The following is a 19140-nucleotide window of genomic DNA, read 5'->3' as shown; positions in this document are numbered from 1 at the left end:
ATGGGCTATTCATAGATGTACAGTGTGCGTCCTCTGCTCGTCTGCTCTAATGACCAGGAAAATCCCGACATGCGCCTATAGTCGACTTGAGATCACTTGACTTTGCATGATCTGGCGGGCTCGCCTCGGGTAACATGAATGACTCTGAAGAAGGGCATCTGTGGTGTCTGGCGACGTAATCAACACCCATACTGTCAGGTTATCAGTTTTATTTTCTTGGTCAGAAGAGTCGTGGTGTAATAGTATTTCATCGAGACAGCACCCCTGGGATTACTGCAACTATACCGCGCGTCCAGTTGTTCATTCGCTGTATGTATTGTTGTCATGAGTGGATATCAACGTGCGTGAGTGACCAGACGCAGTTCTGTCTGCAGGCATGGATACTACTATTGGAGTCTCGTTTTTGGACCCGTTGAATGATTACGAGTTAATTCATCGTATTGGGAGTGGCACGTACGGAGACGTGTTCAAGGTGAGTCGTGAGTGGGGGGGGTAATATCTGTTCGCACGTATGCGTATGTATGCGTTTTAATTGACATGCCAAGTCATTAAACCGTTAAACCAACGTAGCCTAGCTGTTAATAAACACGTTTTTTTTCCTGTATTCCACAATGGGACATTTTTATTGAATTTTATGTTGACAGGCTCTAAACATTCAAAAGTGGATAGAACCACAGCCACCATACATTAACGCTCTTAACATAATCTATGTTCAACTTTATGTATGACCATTCAACAAATAATGTGTATGCAGGTAACCAATAACTGGTAAAAGGTTGGTATGGCGCCCCTGCAAGTGTGCCTGCTATGTGAGAATAATGCGGGGATAGTCAATGAGCCCTCATCTTAATGATGCCTTTAGTGCCTATGGTTAATGCACGTAAACTACTGGTAGGTAGTACATCTTCTGCTGTTCAGTATTCATAATCAGGCTGGGATAGCATCAGGGCTGGTCAATTAGTTCAACATCCATAACGACCAAGGCCACAACAGGAAAATTTATCAAGGCTCAACGCATTTCATTCTAACTTTTTATTAGCTCTCTCAGCAATATTATAAAGCTCTCTGTAATATACTCTCATTTTGTGCTGTTTTTTTTTTCATGAAGGTAGAATAACTGACTTCATAGATCACCTTTTTAAGACCAGGGGATGTTACAAGAAATCTAGTCTGAAGGGCACTGCAACATTTATCAGCATTTATGTTTTATGTATCTTGACTATCGATAAGGTCTTTTTCAGTCAGTCTCGTCTATTTTGACTTCGTGATGTGAGCTGCAGGATAAAAAAACATCCTGTGATCCCACCCTGAATGTAAAAGACATGCATCCTGCAAGAGCAACAGACTCAAATTGCTATGTGCCTCCCCTGCCAGAAACATTTGGTATCCAATAGACTACAAAAGTAAAACAGGTACAACAGGCAACATTTACTGCAAGCACAATTGTTAACTTTTGGGCTAATGCTTATGAATATGAATAATTCAAAATGTCCCCTAGACATGTCCTCTGTTTCACTCAGTCTTGACGTTATGTAATGTTGTACAACCCCTGCCATGCCTTAGCGCCATGTCACTGCCCGGGCTATGCCTGCCTGCCTGCTGTGAATGGAGAAACTGCTACTGTCCCATAGACAATGGCCTATTATCACCTCCCACTACCTCTCTGTTCTCCTCCTCTCCTCCACTGTTCTTTTTCTCCAGCCGTACTGGAGCTCCGTGGAAGTCAGGGGTCAAACCACTGGCCATGTGACCTAGTGGGCTCTCTGACTCTGTGGACATTCATTAGATGACCATTGTTCACAAGATCCAGGAAACTCTTCAGCTACTCTGCTGAGGGTTCTGCTCTCAAGTGTGTGACCTGTTGCAGCTACGTAAATAAAGAATGAAGCCTTTGTCAAACAAGAAAGCATGGATTTCATGCCTCAAAAGTTGCCCTGATATTCATCTCAAAGACCTCAGTGGGAGGTTGCTTTTACGAGTGAGTAGTTATTTTTGTCTTGTAGTCTAGTGAAACTATGCCAAAGACAGGTTGAGGAGTCATACGTATGCACATTCATGGTTATAAACTTGTGACCTGTGACCTGACTGAGATTACCTGAGTTTCGATGGTAGGGGAAACCCACAGAACAGAAATATGTTTCACAAACTAGCAGCAGTACTGCAATGCCCAGTCATCACTGTCACACTGTGGGCTGTTGGTCGTTTGTTATTGCAAGTTACATCACACACACACATTTCCATTTGTGCTGTTGTTGCAGTTGTGCGGATCTGTCTCTCACTGAATATCAATAATGTCTTGAGGCCAGTTTAGTGCAACATACTTCCGAATGATCGTATGGAAAAGCAGGGAAAAGCCGTCTGTGTTTTTATTGTGTGGAATTTCAATCATCAAGCCCTGAGAAATAACTACTTTTGGAACTATGATCAAAGTGATGAAGTTTTATTTTCATTACCACTGTCTGTGAACTCTATCCCACAACACACTGTTATTTCATACGGCCTTTGGCGAACCTTAAAGAGACATTACTGTCACTTTAGTCACAGGAAGTGCTCTGTTATAACAGGAAAAAAACAGGAAGTCGGTGTAGCCAAGCTTCGGGTTTTGTCTACAGGCAATCTGATAGACCATTGGTTGATTCTATATTTGTCGGGCATAGAGTTAAGGGCCTTTACGACCTGACGTCACTTCACCGTTTGACCTGTCAGAAAGAATGGGAGCAATCCATGTTTTTAAAGGATAAAACAAGAGGAAATGACGGACGAACGTCGGATGGACATTGTAAACAACATCCTCTGGATTCAAAGCCAGGGACTTTTTTCCCCTTGTTCTCTCTTACGCCCTGACATAGACCATGTCACTGAGCATGACACTTAAAGCTCTGGGTCTGCGTCTGAAGTGGCACGCTATTCCCTATACAGTGCACCACTTTTGATGCGGGCCCTGGTCACAAGTAGTGCATTATAGAGGGAATAGGGTGTCATTTCAGATACAACCCGGGACTGTGTAGGAAATACCTCTCACTACTATAGTGTCCCCAGCAGCCCCTGTCTCTGTCTCCTGCTGTTGCATTTCTACAAGGTGAAGCTGAAGGTCAGAGGCAGCATGCGAACAGCCCGGCCAGACCAGGGTCTATTATGGTTTCTTTTATCGTCAAGATGGCTGACTAGGGGGTTTGGGTTTTGAATGGATGCCCGGGGCTTCCTATAGTGATGGGAGGAATGTGGCAGATCTCCAAACTGAGATGAAAATGCATTTAGGAATGAGTTACAGCGAAAAATTGCATTTTGGCCCCCCAAAAAATGGCTTTTCACTTGAATTTCACAAATAGGACTCTCATAACTATATAAATCTATATATTTTGTGATTTAATTGCATTAGCTGTTATGTTTTCCATTGCCAATAGTAAGAAATTGTATTTAGAGTTAGAAATTGTGAGAGAAAAAATTGAAAAATGAAATGGTTGTAAACAGCTAATTGACTGTTGTAAATAGAACGATTGCGTTGAGCTGTCAGCAATTTGATGCAATTGCTTCGAGGAAACTACTTGCTGATGGTTTAGTGTGTCACTCTCCCGGATGTAGCTGTTTAGTGCTGTAGGCCTATGTACTGCTGACTAATCCATGGACATGTCATTCTGTAGTCTATATTCCCTGTATTAAAGTTCACAGTATTAATCACTCACAGCTAAGTTCACCCTTTCTTTCAGGCCCGCAACATCAAGAGTTCGGCAATGGCAGCCATCAAAATAGTCAAACTGGATCCTGGTATGTGACCGGTCTTGTCAGACTTGTATTATGGGTTATTCCTTGCATGTTTTTCCTTCCTGTATGCTTTGTGTAGTACATTTTTAAGTCTTTGGAGACAATCTATTGTGTGTGTGACACAGTTAACTACTACTACTAGCAGCAGTAGGCTAGTAGTAGAAGTAGCTAGTAGTTCTAGTACTAGTATCAGTATTAGTGTTGAGATGTCAGGAAATGGCCTACAGTGAGGGGGAAAAAGTATTTCATCCCCTGCTGATTTTGTACGTTTGCCCACTGACAAAGAAATTATCCGTCAATAATTTTAATGGTAGGTTTATTGGAACAGTGAGAGACAGAATAACAACAAAATAACCGAGAAAAACGCATGTCAAAAATGTTATAAATTGATTTGCATTTTAATGAGGGTAATAAGTATTTGACCCCTCTGCAAAACATGACTTAGTACTTGGTGACAAAACCCTTGTTGGCAATCACAGAGGTCAGACATTTCTTGTAGTTGGCCACCAGGTTTGCACACATCTCTGGAGGGATTTTGTCCCAATCCTCTTTGCAGATCTTCTCCAAGTCATTAAGGTTTTGAGGCTGACGTTAGGCAACTCGAACCTTCAGTTCCCTCCATTGATTTTCTATGGGATTAAGGTCTGGATACTGGCTCGGCCACTCCAGGACCTTAATGTGCTTCTTCTTGAGCCACTCCTTTGTTGCCTTGGCCGTGTGTTTTGGGTCATTGTCATACTGGAATACCCATCCACGACCCATTTTCAATGCCCTGGCTGAGGGAAGGAGGTTCTCATCCAAGACTTGACGGTACATGGCCCCGTCCATCGTCCCTTTTGATGCGGTGAATTTGTCCTGTCCCCTTAACAGAAAATCACCCCCAAAGCATAATGTTTCCACCTCCATGTTTGACGGTGGGGATGGTGTTCTTGGGGTCATAGGCAGCATTCCTCCTCCTCCAAACACGGTGAGTTGAGTTGATGCCAAAGAGCTCCATTTTGGTCTCATCTGACCACAACACTTTCACCCAGTTGTCCTCTGAATCATTCAGATGTTCATTGGCAAACTTCAGACGGGGATGTATATGTGCTTTCTTGAGCAGGGGGACCTTGCGGGCGCTGCAGGATTTCAGTCCTTCACGGCGTAGTGGGTTACCAATTTATTTCTTGGTGACTTTGGTCCCAGCTGCCTTGAGATCATTGACAAGATCCTCCTGTGTAGTTCTGGGCTGATTCCTCACCGTTCTCATGATCATTGCAACTCCACGAGGTGAGATCTTGCATGGAGCCCCAGGCAGAGGGAGATTTACAGTTATTTTGTGTTTCTTCCATTTGCGAATAATCGCACCAACTGTTGTCACCTTCTCACCAAGCTGCTTGGCGATGATCTTGTAGCCCATTCCAGCCTTGTGTTGGTCTACAATCTTGTCCCTGACATCCCTGGAGAGCTCTTTGGTCTTGGCCATGCTGGAGAGTTTGGAATCTGATTTATTGATTGCTTCTGTGGACAGGTGTCTTTTATACAGGTAACAAACTGAGATTAGGAGCACTCCCTTTAAGAGTGTGCTCCTAATCTCAGCTCGTTACCTGTATAAAAGACACCTGGGAGCCATAAATCTTTCTGATTGAGAGGGGGTCAAATACTTATTTCCCTCATTAAAATGCAAATCAATTTCTAACATTTTTTACATGCGTTTTTCTGGATTTTTTGTTGTTGTTATTCTGTCTCTCACTGTTCAAATAAACCTACCATTAAAATTATAGACTGATCATTTCTTTGTCAGTGGGCAAACGTACAAAATCAGCAGGGGATCAAATACTTTTTCTCCTCACTGTATATCTGTGTCTTAGTTTGGTCATGTGACCTGCATGCTCCTTGTTCAGGTGATGACATCACATCCATCCAGCAGGAGATCACTATGATGAAGGAATGCAAGCACAAGAACATTGTGGCCTATTTCGGCAGCTATCACAGGTACATGTTTAGGCTTGTCAAATTTTACACTTCATGAGAGTTCCACGTGCATCTGTGGAATTCCTTTGGATTGTGAGTGTTTTTGGAAGTGTTGAATTCCACTCTTTTTTATTTAACTAGGCAAGTCAGTTTAGAACAAATTCTTATTTTACAATGATGGCCTAACCCGGCCAAACCCTCCCCTAACCCGGACAACACTGGGCCAATTGTGCGCCACCCTATGGGACTCCAGATCACGGCCGGTTGTGATATCGCCCGTGATCGAACCAGGGTCTGTAGTGGCGCCTCCTAGCACTGCGAATCAGTGCCTTAGACCGCTGCGCTACTCACTCATTGTGCCACTCGGGAACGCTCTTACCTCAAACGCCCATTTCTAGGGGTCCTGTGTGGCTCAGTCGGTAGAGCATGGCGCTTGCAACGCCAAGCGTCGTGGGTTCGATTCCCGCTGGGGCCACCCATATGTAAAAGTAGTGGCCCCAGCCGACTTGTAAGTCGCTTTGGACAAAAGCGTCTGCTAAATGGGATATATTAGGACTTAGAATGCAGCATTCTCTCCCACACTACAGAAATTGTGGCTCTCAAAATGAACGTTATACACACAAAAAGCTCAGTTGTTGATTGAATGCGGTCACTAACAAGCGCATGCATACATAGAGAATTAAATGTGTGTGTGTGTGTGGTGTGTGTGGTGTGGTGTGGTATGTGTGTGTGTGTGGTGTGGTGTGTGTGTGTGTGGTGTGTGTGTGTGTGTGTGTGCGTGCGTGCGTGCGTACACCCACACTGTTGCTGAGTCTCAAATTATTTTGCTGAAGGTTTTTAATTTTTATCTTAGTCCTTTTGGAACGTCTGAATGTTAACTCTGTAACATTTCAAGGTCAGATAACATTGCGATTTGTTTGGATGGCAAAACAGTCCCTACTCAGTTCTCCTCTACAACGAAGTTCATAGTAAATGGTTACAAAAATCCATATTCCGATTATTATTTTTTGTCTGGAAAGTCAACAAAAATACATTCCCGACTGGTAATCAAAGTGTGTATCTCCAATTTTTTTGCAGAAACACTAAATTGTGGATATGCATGGAGTACTGTGGAGGGGGGTCGTTACAAGACATTTACCACGGTATGTATTGCTACAACTGAACTGACCTTACCTTATAGCCATGTATTTTCCTTCCTCTCTTGTGTGGCCATTAATCTAAGGTCTCTACTGGTATTTCCACAGTGACTGGGCCCTTAAAGGAGAAGCAGATAGCCTACATCTGCAGAGAAACCCTGCAGGTTAGTCAGCCCAGGGATGTACTATAAGTGATGAGCTCTGTCACTTTTCTAACTGGGACAGACGGTCACAGTATAATCCAGTAGCAGTGTGTGGATAGAATCACTGCGGAAGCCAAGCCAGAAAAATAAAATATATATTACAACCTATGTGTTGTGATAATTGCGTTGTTTGTTCTATAAGCTGTTAGTTCATATCACTTTTTACCGTGAAATAAAGGCCGAGACAATAAGAAGACACCGTGGCAGAATAAATTAAACCACACCTTGGTTTCATCATTAAACCAGAGAGCAACATCTGTCCAGTGAAGTCCACAAACAGACAGTTACATGACCTACTACTGCATGGTCAAGCAAGTTAATGTTTCCAACATTTTCTGACCAATAAACAACTCTTAATTTAGAACCACAGAGTGTTACCGCAAGTTGCAAAGAAAACAGGAGCTGCCTCCACTATTCTAGCACCATTTCAACTTCAACATCATCAAATCACCTATACTTAGTCTAGTAATTACAACTAAAAGATACCAAAAAACAATTTAGTCCAATCAACGTAAACTAAATATGATGTGGCTGTCGATGGTTCTGATTTCTGTGTGTGTGTGTATGCGCGAGCTTGCAAGTAGACAAAAACATGTTGACTCACCCAGAAATGCCAATGTCATCCTCCTTTCTTTCATGACTCATACAGTACACACTTTAAAAAATGTTGTTGTCCTCGGCTACCTGGCTAAAATGCTTGATCGCTACCCTAACTTTTTATGGACAACGATGCGCCAGACCAGCTAGTTAACATTAGCCTACTACATCTAGCTACATATTGAACTTCCATCCTCTTATGCCAGGAGCACAATATGAATTTATGGTTGGATCAGAATCTCTGTATTAATCATTGGCCAGTCCATAATTAATTTAGGAAAGGGATGATTTTAGCTAGCCACCAGAGGACAACGACACTACGAGATGCAACAATTCAAGTTGTTTCTGTAAATGACGCTCGGCTTATGAGTTGTGTGAAGCAAAATTTAAAATGTAAAAACACAATTTAAAAACATTTTTAATCTTTATTTAACTTGACACTTTGTTTTTGGTGCTCCAGGACCAGTTGAACTCTCTCAGTTCAGCTCAATGCTGAACTGAATCCTCGCTGGCTTCCCTTACATTCAATGCGATGAGTGGCATCAATGTCATACTCTTTTTGACCAGACAGTATCAGATAGATGGCTTACAGATCCAGAGACAGAGGGGCGCTGTTTCGCTCGCTCTGTTGTTTTCTCCAGTGAAATACATTCAACCTCCTGTGAATTGAAGAAAAAGGATGAAACACAGAGAGAAAAAAAAATATAATTTTTTTTCTTTCTTTGTCTATTCTTTGGGGAAGGCTGGCTTCTTTTTGGAATCTTTCAATACACGCCACTGGTATAATCATGTGTTGCTAACCACAGGAAAGCAATGCAGCATGTTTCGTGACACCATACACACAGCACAGCAACATAACATTACCTCCCTTATTCGTGTCAACACTTTGTGATTGTTGCACACTGTTGTGTTGTGTCTGGCTCTGTGGGCTTGTGTGGTGAACTGAGGATGAGATTGAGAGATCTGTCAAACTGTTTCTGTGTTTTTGTTTTTCAACAGGGCTTGTACCACCTGCACGAAACAAGTAAAATGCATAGAGACATAAAGGTATCATTTTGACATACCGGTATGTTATTGTCAGTGAATGGCTCTGGTCGGAATCTTTGTGAGCTCATATCTTTGTGTGTGTGTGTGTGTGTGTGTGTGTGTGTGTGTGTGTGTGTGTGTGTCTGTGTGTGTCCATCTGTCTATAGGGAGCAAATATCCTTATCACAGAACGAGGAGATGTCAAACTGGGTCAGTGAACATCTATTCTATACCATCACTCACTCACTCACTCATTCACTCACTCACTCACTCACTCACTCACTCACGCACTCACTCACTCACTCACTCATATACATTGTCTGCGATAACTATGAGGTTAACTAGCGTGGTAAAAATAAACCACTCACAAGACATATTGGATTCTGCATTCTGTCTCCCCCTGCCACCAAACTGTCATCTCTGTTTCCATGCAGCCGATTTTGGAGTTGCTGCAGAGATCAGTGCTTCTGTAGCCAAGAGGAAGTCTTTTATAGGAACTCCCTACTGGTAAGATAACTGGGCTCAAACCACGACCTTCAACGTTCTGACTCATTGAAAACGATATACTTCAGTGCTTATTTATGCTGACACTGATTCGTCTGACAGTAGTCATGCGTTTCCTTCTTTGCATATGTTCTTTCAGGATGGCTATGAGACATTATAAGGTGGTCGTAGGTCCTTATGACAAGTCCTATAATGCATTATAACCACATCATAATTCATAACCCCCAATCTCCCATTTCACCTGACTGGTGTTTATGTACCCATGCCAGGATGGCACCAGAGGTGGCAGCAGTGGAGAAAAAGGGCGGGTACAACCATCTGTGTGACATCTGGGCGGTGGGCATCACGGCCATCGAGCTGGCAGAGCTCCAGCCGCCCATGTTTGACCTCCACCCTATGAGGTGAGCTCTGAGACAAAGGACAGAGTTACAGACACAAACTGAGACGGAGGCAGAGATCCAGGCACAGAAAGGCAGAGATCCAGACAGAGACACAGACAGAGACAGGCAGACTCCGTACCAGTCCCCTCTAGACTCTAGCCTTTAACATCAACAATAAATAGTTTCCATCCCCTTTTCATTCCACTGAAAATAAATTATGATGGATATATATATTTGTGCTGTGTTGCATTTCGCGGGCTATCCACATACCTCTGAATCCAATATGGTGAAATAGCTTTGTAGGTGACGACAACAACAAAAATCCCAAGCCTGGGAGCAGGTCTGTTTGTGCTTTTGGAAACCGCCTCTGGAGTGTTTGTCGTTATGGCAGACATGTCAGCGAAGGACAAAGGAGCTGGCCAAGGCACACAATAAACAGATCTATGAAGAAGGCTAGGCTTTCCACCGTGTTAACGTTTGAAACTATTAAAACTATGTTCCAGAGCCTTGATGTTAATGTCGAAAAGCAGCTTCCAGCCACCCAGGCTCAAGGACAAGACCAAGTGGTGAGATGGACATGAGCACACCACATTCCCTGAACAATTCAGCCACCTCACCATGCATCATACTGTATGTGAAATACCTCTTCTCCGAAAGCATCCTCTTGACACGAGACTGTTCTTTGAATGCAGCATTGATATTCTCCATATTTCTCAATATGGTTATGCATTTTTTTTTTTGTTGCTTGCTGTCTCATCTCCCTCCCTCCCGCCTCTCTGCAGGTCTGCGGGGTTCCAGAGCTTTGTGAAGATGTCCCTCATTAAGAACCCCAGGAAGAGACCGTCATCCGAGACTTTACTGCAGGTACACTTCGGTACACCGCTGAGAGCACGTTGCTTTCCCCTCTCTCTCTCTCCCTCTATAAACCAGCGGAGGAAACATTCATGAAAAGCCCCTGGATGGCGATCAACATTCACAGTCAATATAGACAGAGCCTCTAGACTAGAGCCTCTGACTGAGGTGCTAAAAGCATAGCGATCCTGTATTCATGTCTATAGCTAATAGGGACCCCTAACAGGGCCTCGGGAGCTGTGAGAGATCAAGGAAATTAATGATGAAGTTATTTATTGATGTAGAGCTTTTACATAAAAAAAAAATAAAAAAAATCTGTTGTCGTATCCCCAGCATCCGTTTGTGACCCAGCTACTGACTCGTAACCTGATCATTGAGCTGCTGGACATGGCCAACAACCCGGACCTCCACTCCACACACGGCATGGATGATAACGACATGGAGGTGAGGATAGGTGACAATAGACAGACAGACGCACATGCATGGCCATCACCCAGAACTCTCAGGAACATTGCTTGTTCCTAGTGTGATTTATTATGTGTGTGTGTGTGTGTGTGTGTGTGTGTGTGTGTGTGTGTGTGTGTGTGTGTGTGTGTGTGTGTGTGTGTGTGTGTGTGTGTGTGTGTGTGTGTGTGTGCGTGTGTTTGTCTGCAGAATGTAGAAGCTGCTCCTGATAAGATCCAGTCTGCAGGGAAACACCTGCCCGTGGAGAGGACTCTGTCTGAAGAGCAGTGTGAGTCTTCAAATCCCTACACAATTATGACACTGAAGCGTCATCATCAGCCCACGCATGACATCATCACTACAATTTGTGAAAAGGGTTATCGAAGTTCTATTTGCAAAACCATCAAAATCAACATCAATGAGGGTCTTCTTCCCTGAACACTGTACATGGGCTTTGACTGTACATCCGTCCACGATAATTCAAGTGGACATCTATAGTTAGAGAGTGTGTGTGTGTGTGTGTCTGTCTGTCTATCTGTCTGTCTATCTATCCATCCTTGTGTATCGCGCATACTTGGAGAGTTGAGGTCAACATCACCCTCGCTGGCTTATTGTATGGAATTGGGGACGAGGTAGGAGAGCAGAGCAGCACGCAACACAAGACTCTTGGGGTCCTGACTCCTGTTACAAGACGCCCATTGAGACTTGAAGGGGGAGATGAAGTCACCAAGTCACACGGTCACCCAACACAGAGGGACGCATAGAGGTGGCACTGTCCGCACACGCACATGCCATGTCCCCTTTCTGCCATGACTCTGACGTGCCTGGCGTCCCACGTGTCAGGAGGAGGTGGGGGAGGAGAGGAGGTGGGGGAGGCGAGGAGGGATGACTGAGGAACTATTGTTATGTCTCCTATCAGTGAGATTACAGCATACACAGGGTGCGGTGATGGTGGACAATGCGGCCGCTCTACAGCAGCCTGGGACAAAAAACGTATATATAGACAAGCATGTCAACAAAGATGGTGGGAGTGGGGAGGGGTGTGGTGACTCGTCTCTTATGCAAATACAATAGGTTCTCGGGCATGTTCGTGGAAAGGGGTGTGGTGAGTCATTGTGAATGGGCATCACAAAAGGTTTTCTGGGGTGGGCAGTGCGGTGAGTTGCCTTAAGCCAATGGTAGTACTTGCAACACATGATTGAGGTTGTGATGTGTGATATAGCCTGTGAGAGTGTGCCCCTGAGCAGGAAAGTAGTTTACCAATCGATTGGAATATATAGCAAGTGATAATAAATGATAGTAAAATGAATCACAAAAAACATGTTTTGTATCAGCAGTTAGTAATTATAAGTACATACTTTGTATTTAATTGTAACTTTTCCTCATGGTTAACTAAGCTGTGCTTGCCTTAGTTGACCAAATGAAGTTTGGACCCCCGTTGAGGAAAGTCACAGAACCTTATCCTGATATGGTGAGTGACATTTATTTCCTGTGTTTGACATGTAGGGGGTTAGAGGTCAATTCAACATAGAATGGCTATTTGGGGAAGTGTGATTACGAGATGAGTTCTTGTATGGCATAGTTTTAAGATGTTATTAATAGGGATACTATGAATGTGTATGTTGTTGATGTTTTTTGTCATATTTCAGCAAAGCTCGTATGAAGACGATTGGGACCTCTCAGAAGATGAAACTGAATCACCGTAAGATGCTCCTCTTCCTCACCAATTTTCTCAAATCTAGTAGCATTACATCAAAGACATAGTATTTCAGAGCATTATCTCAAATCTACTATCGGTGTTTGTGTGGCCATGGATGTGACATCCCCACTAGAGAGGGAAAAACATTGAAAAAACTCCCAATGCATTATTAATAGACTCATATTTGCAGTAAAAGGAAAAGTTTGCTTCCTCATTGAGAGAGAACACTGGCTGCAACGCTCCTATTGTCACAGAACAGGCAGTGCTCTGTCACATCATGTACACAGAACAAGTGGCTCCATAGAGACATTCGCATGTTGTCTTCCTATTTCAGGAGCCTGTTAGAATGTGTGGAGGAAGCTCTGCAGCTGAGGTAGGCCTGCAGACCACCCCCCCCCCCCCCCATTGTAAAAACACTATTCAACACTATTCTACCCTGTGGCAACTTTGATCAAGGAAGCAATGAAAGTTTGTTTATTTACATTTAAATTATTAGCTTTTCATGTTAACTTGACATTATCTGGTAAAGAAGTATAGTATATTTGACCACTGATTATTATTGTTTGGTATGCATATTTTAAATTAAATTTAAAAAATATTTATTTAACCAGGAAGGGCTCATTGAGATGAAAATCTCTTTTTCAAGAGCGCCTTGGCCAAGATAGACAGCACCATGTCATTACAAAAAAAATACAGACAGACAACATGAAAAACTACAAGTAATAACGAAGTTACGCAACAATAAATAAATAGGTTATTAGTAGGTTAAAATGTACTAGTCACAGACAAACAACTTGACATGCTGCCATCTTGGATTTGAAATTGATCGAGTGTGATAGACAAGTTGTGTTTTTACAATTCATTGAACCTGCCCTGCTCCAAATCTTGTCCTATTAAAATCCAACACAATTGAGCCCATGTCAGTTTATTGACTGTGACAGCAAGTATCCCACATGTTAAGCAAATCTGATTTACCTTTGATTTACCACAGAGTGCTTCAGTAACAATATTACCATTGACTATTTCAGGAGCTTAACCATCAAAAGAGTGCCATCTACTGACGTAAGTACCAATAACACAACCCCAAGAAAACAAAGAGTTCCTTCTGAAATAGTGTAATGCAATACATGAAGACAATCCTTTTGACCTTTCAGCTATTTCCTATTGCATTATATGATGGTGTTTTGTCTATTGTCTTTGGTTGTGTAGCGGGGTAAAGGTGGGAGGAAGAGTGGGTTGTTCAGCCCTTCCACATCCTCCCTGCCTGCCATCGGCTCCTTCTGTCCCACCCTGGAGGACAAGGACCTCACCCTCCGCCCCAGCTCCACCCTGGGGCCCGACTCCACACCCAACAACTCCATGTCAGGTACTGAACTTCCGCACACAGAGTAAATGTTTCCAGGTTATACGTCAATCTGTCATGACAACTGATTTGGTTCTGGGTCCCGAGATTATATGTTGACGTGAATATTTCACGAGTGATCAGTGTTTTCTTATGCAATCGTAATACGTTCAATTATACAGTATATCTTCTGTGTGTTGTAATCCGAATCATTGTAGCTTTTCTCATTCATGCGAAGATTGACAACATGTCTCAACATGACAAATGGGTTCTTCTATCTCTCCTCCTCTCGTGTGGTTCTCTAGTCTTGGCCAGGTGTTCTGCTACCCAGGACATCAGCAGACAGTGGTGCAGTGACCCCAGTGTTTCTGAGGGGAGCGCCATGCAGGCGGAGACGAAGACAGGGGGAGTGGCCTCTCCGAGCAGGGAAACCTCTCTCTCTCCAGAGTGGAGCACACTGAGGAGAAAGACCGAGGACTCTGTGAGTGTACAACACAGGAAAATGTTGGCCCACTACATATGAGTACATTAGTTTCATATCCATACTGTATGTGCTGATGCCGATAGTTGGCTTCAAGATATGGTATGGATTCGAGGCTGTCAGTATATAGCATGGTTGGGGTTAAATCCAATGTAAATTCTGACACTTTGGAATGAAGTGAAATTTCAACGCAATAGTTGAAAAGTGCCATTCAATCCAACCCTGGGAGGTAGTGACAAAAAGTGTGTGGTTTGTTAACCAAAAAAGTATGTGGTTTGTTAACCAGCAAGTGTGTGGAATGTTAACCAAAAAGTGTGTGGCTTGTTAACCTAATAGCCTGTTTCAAAACATCCAGTTTTATCTCCTTTTAATAAACAATCATTTTGTAACATTAATATAGGAGGAGAGAATTCAGTATAGTCAACCAAACAGCAGCCAGATCCCAAGACATTGCTGTTTTTGCTCCATTCATTTAAACAACATTATCATTTGAACGACACAGTTACCCCTCTTTTTTGTTGTTGTTGTTGTGTGTAACCCTTTTAACTTCTAGAGAGCTGATTGTCATGGACTCCCTCCTACCCCTCAAGTCCATGTAAGTGCAGAGGTCGAGTCTAACAGCATGTGCCCTACGGTATAGGGACATGACCAATGACACTGCTGCGCCGACAACTAACAACCCATGCTTACACACAGACCTAGCTAATGGCTGTCGGTCTAACTAACGCCTAGTGGAATGCTCACTGCAACATTGCTTCTGTGTAGTTGGACAGTGGACACATATCACTATTCTAACCATGCCTATTTTACCGTAATGTCGGAATTAGTCAACACGATATTAAAACACACAGTATGTTGTTTTGGTGTAATAGATGGGTGCCTGTTTCTCCAAAGTCTTCAATGGTTGTCCTCTGAAGATCCACTGCGCTGTGACCTGGATCCTCCCGAAAACCAGAGGTAGGTTTGCAGAAAGGGTTGAAGAGGTTCAAATGAGGCTCTAACATACGACATAGAATATGAACCAAGACATGGTCTTGTCTCTTCCTCAGATCAGTACCTTATTCTGGGTGCAGAGGAGGGTGTATATACTCTCAACCTCAACGAGCTCCACGAGGACACTCTGGAGAAGGTAGTGGTACAGACGTTTATGAATAGGGTAAAGGGTGAAGTCGTGTTGAATTCCTGACCATACCACTAATACCTCTCTCTTCCCCCACAGTTGCTCCCGCAGAGATGTGCCTGGCTGTATGTCATGAACAACGTTTTGATGTCCGTATCAGGTAGGACAATCGATCTCCATTTTTCGTTCGCCCAATCACACACCTATCTGATTGGTCATAGGATCCTACACCATCAACTACACTACTCCAAACCAGATCTGGGTTCAAATAGTATTTGAGTGTTTGCTTGAGCCTACTTTGACTGCCAGGTGGGTGGGGTTTGCACTCCATTGGTTCCATTGTACCAGGCAAGCTTGAAAAAGAACTGCTAAATTGGAACACTGGTTCTTACCATTCCTTCCCTCTCCACTCCCATCTTCAGGGAAGTCTTCCCAGCTGTACTCCCACAGTCTGATGTCTCTGTTTGAACAGAGAGGTCACAAGCAGCAGAAACAGAGTCACCTGTCCCTCAGTACCAACCGCCTCACTGAGAGGATCAACCCCAGGTAGAGTGAGTGAGTGAGTGAGTGAGTGAGTGAGTGAGTGAGTGAGTGAGTGAGTGAGTGAGTGTGGATTAATGTTATCGGGTTAAGTTTGCCTTCAATTTATGTGCATCTCCTAATTTCAAATGTTTTTCAAATGTTTGTCCATCAGCAGGAAATATGCTGTAACTGTGAAGATACCAGACACGAAAAGCTGTCGAAGATGCAGTGTGGGTAAGTGTAATTTGACGTTGCAATATGTTCAAGAAAGTTTAGGAAATTGACCCAAAGTGTTTTCAGTTGCTCTTTCTCCCTCCTTCTCTCTCTGCCGCAGCAAGGAACCCATACACAGACAGCACGTTCCTGTGTGGGGCTGTGCCGTCAGGTCTAGTTCTACTCTTGTGGTATGACCCCATGCAGAAATTTATGCAGCTCAAGGTGTGTATTGACATAACTCCATATTGTGCTATTAAAATGATTACTTACAATTGATTTCGATGAACCGTGTCTGTTAGACTTGTAAAATGTATCCTCCTATGCTCTCTTCTTCCCTCTCCTTCTCTCAGCATATAGACATACGTCTACCAGATCCGCTCCCTATCTTTGAGCTACTGGTGTTAGTGACGGATGAGTTTCCACAGTTGTGTGTTGGTGTGAGAGACTGCACTGCAGAGAAAGGGAAACCGCCAACCAACCAGCAACTGAAGTTTGATATCGTAGAGTTGAACGGCACACCAAACTCTTCACCAGGTGGCACAGAGATGTTTAGATGCCAGGATTTCAACCATATAACATTTGTGTCGAGGAATTGTATAATTATCTTTCTTTCTCTCTATTTCTCTCTTTCTGTCTTGTGCGTGTGCAGAGAGTATGCCTGTCGGAGCCGGACCGGGAGCCGTGCAGGCAACACAGCTGGACAGAGACACGGTTCTCATTGCACTGGAGAGTGAGTCTATTGGAGCTCGATTGGAATATATTATCTCCCTGGAATATCATTATCACTACCTACCCTTTAATGTACAATACTAATGGTATTTTTTTACAGAGACTGTGAAGATTGTCACCCTGCAAGGGCTTCCTTCCAAGGAGCTGGCTTTTCAACTGGTCTTTGACTTCCCCATTGAAACACTAAGTAAAAACGTCATTCAATCCCAATTATCATTCTTTACTGCATAGAATGTTCTCAATTCGTCACCAAATCATAGCTACAGGGGTGAGGTACTGTAGCTACAGCTAACCCACTATGTACTGTATGTGTGGGAGATTCCTTTGTGACATTACTGTTGTGTGGCTAGTTTGTTTACAGGACAGTGTTCTGGCTTTCTGGAAGCATGGTCTTAAAGGGAGGAGTCTTCACACAAATGAGGTGATTATAATGCCTTCTCTCCACCATGCGCTTGTGTGCTCATTCAAACCAAAAATGCTTGATCTGCATTGTAAGTATTTTATCTCTCTGAAACATTGAAATACATTTACACTCATCTTAGGTCACGCAGGAGATTACAGACGAAAGCAGAGTATTCCGGGTCTTGGGGACGAGCAGGTATGCTCCAAACTCTAGCTGGCCTGTTATCTTGAAAACCACATTATGTGTGATCCCATAAGGGGTCAAAAGGTTATTTTGAGAAAACCAATCACGCTGTCTTTTGTCATTTCCATAGGGATATTGTCCTTCAGAGTACCCCCACAGAGGACCCATCAGCAATGAGCAACCTCTATATCCTGACTGGCCATGAAAGCAGCTACTAAGATTAGACAGAGAAAAAGGACTGAGGAAGGAAGGAAAGGAGAGAAAGCTATATTAAAGGAAGAAGTGAAGGAGTGTGTGTCCCAGAGATGGGCAGCTTTTATTGTGTGAAGAAAGGAGGCACTACAGGCTCTTCCCTTGCACCCAATAAACTCGAACGAGCCCCCTGGCACCTAATAAACTCGAACGAGCCCCCTCAGTGTAGACTTGTCTCAAACTGATGTAACCCCCTCTACCTGCATACTGGGAACAGACAGACCATATGAGACTCTCACACAATTAGCCACAGAGAGAAAACTGAGCTGTTGTGTGTTCAAGGAAGAACTTGTTGAAAAAGACTTGTTAGAGAGAGCCCCCCCAGTCATGACCCCTAACCCCTTGAATGCGCACACACTACTTTTAACCTGGTTCCAACCCTATTGTGTTTTCTTACTGGTATGCCATTGGAAATACACTTACTGATGACCGAAGTCTGCACTGTCTTCCGATACAACATTGTGAAGTGGAAACCAACTACATCGGTGAACGGAATATAGCGCTAGACCACCATGCTCTGTTCACTACCTGTAATGGCATAGGTTGGCACCGCTCCCAGATGTCAACATGAACAGTTTTCACCTCATACGCTTGAAAATATGTCACCTAAAATCAGAGTGCTAATATAGTTTAAAAGTGCTCAGATTAAGACTTTTCCAGGATTTAAAGTGTTTTCAATAGAGATCTCTGTTGAGCATGCTTTTTAGGACAGGATTGTGCTTAATCTGCATCTTGGGAAACCAGCCCTAATGGAGTTGAATTGTATGATGAATTCCAATATTGTTTTGTTGTGTTTAGTCTCAAACCAGACATGTGTTTGCCACAAAGTAACACTACGTTGTGTTTAATGATACTGGTTTGCTTTTGTTTGGTTGTGCATGGGAGGGACTGGGCCCAATGTAACACTCGTCATCCCTGAAAGACACTTGAAGGAGAATACATGTTGCTATTTAATTGTTTCTTTTAATTAAAAAAAAAGTGAAAATATGGATTTGAGAGTTTTTATGTATACTTGTTGAACTTATGCCAAAACATTGAATTCCCAATGATAAAATAAAAAGATTTAAAAAAAATGTGAGTCGACTGATGCAAAGATAAAAGATGAATGTGTTTCTCTAAAGACATTAGACAACATTACCTATGAAGTTAGTCCAGTTTAGCAAGCCTCAAGAATGTGTGTGACAAGTGCCAAATAGTATTAGTATACATTTCATTATAGGGCTCTTTGTACAATTAGTTGATAAAAAGTGTCATCCTTTTTATCCACTTGTAATAAGACATTCCTATACAAGAATATTTACAACAGTATTATGAATTGGGTCAGTTTACGTAAAAA

The 19140-nt window shown here is 43.0% G+C and overlaps 1 protein-coding gene across 4 annotated transcripts; it reads left to right on the top strand.

Annotated features, from left to right (window-relative positions):
* Positions 1-41: 41 nt before the first annotated feature.
* Positions 42-18793, top strand: LOC135510707 (mitogen-activated protein kinase kinase kinase kinase 2-like). Of its 4 annotated transcripts, none has more exons than XM_064931842.1 (32): positions 42-472; positions 3708-3765; positions 5646-5736; positions 6793-6857; positions 6960-7015; positions 8651-8698; positions 8845-8887; positions 9112-9184; positions 9451-9582; positions 10065-10127; positions 10344-10425; positions 10747-10857; positions 11068-11146; positions 12270-12328; positions 12507-12559; positions 12891-12929; positions 13585-13618; positions 13766-13922; positions 14204-14379; positions 14933-14974; positions 15252-15336; positions 15429-15508; positions 15599-15659; positions 15922-16045; positions 16197-16255; positions 16356-16459; positions 16588-16771; positions 16887-16967; positions 17067-17153; positions 17317-17387; positions 17509-17564; positions 17683-18793. In XM_064931842.1, the coding sequence occupies exons 1-32, from the start codon at positions 377-379 to the stop codon at positions 17768-17770; spliced, it is 2637 nt and encodes an 878-aa protein (XP_064787914.1). In that variant the 5' UTR covers positions 42-376; the 3' UTR covers positions 17771-18793. The 4 variants fall into 4 exon arrangements, with proteins under 4 accessions (XP_064787914.1, XP_064787913.1, XP_064787915.1 ...); XM_064931841.1 differs by having other exon boundaries at positions 16194-16255; XM_064931843.1 differs by lacking the exon at positions 12891-12929 and having other exon boundaries at positions 16194-16255.
* The last annotated feature ends 347 nt before the right edge of the window (positions 18794-19140 follow it).

This window comes from Oncorhynchus masou, chromosome 23, assembly GCF_036934945.1.
Source record: "Oncorhynchus masou masou isolate Uvic2021 chromosome 23, UVic_Omas_1.1, whole genome shotgun sequence".
Classification (NCBI taxonomy): domain Eukaryota; kingdom Metazoa; phylum Chordata; class Actinopteri; order Salmoniformes; family Salmonidae; genus Oncorhynchus; species Oncorhynchus masou.
The sequence above is the reverse complement of the archived record's forward strand: the minus strand, read 5'-3'. Positions and strand labels throughout refer to the sequence as shown.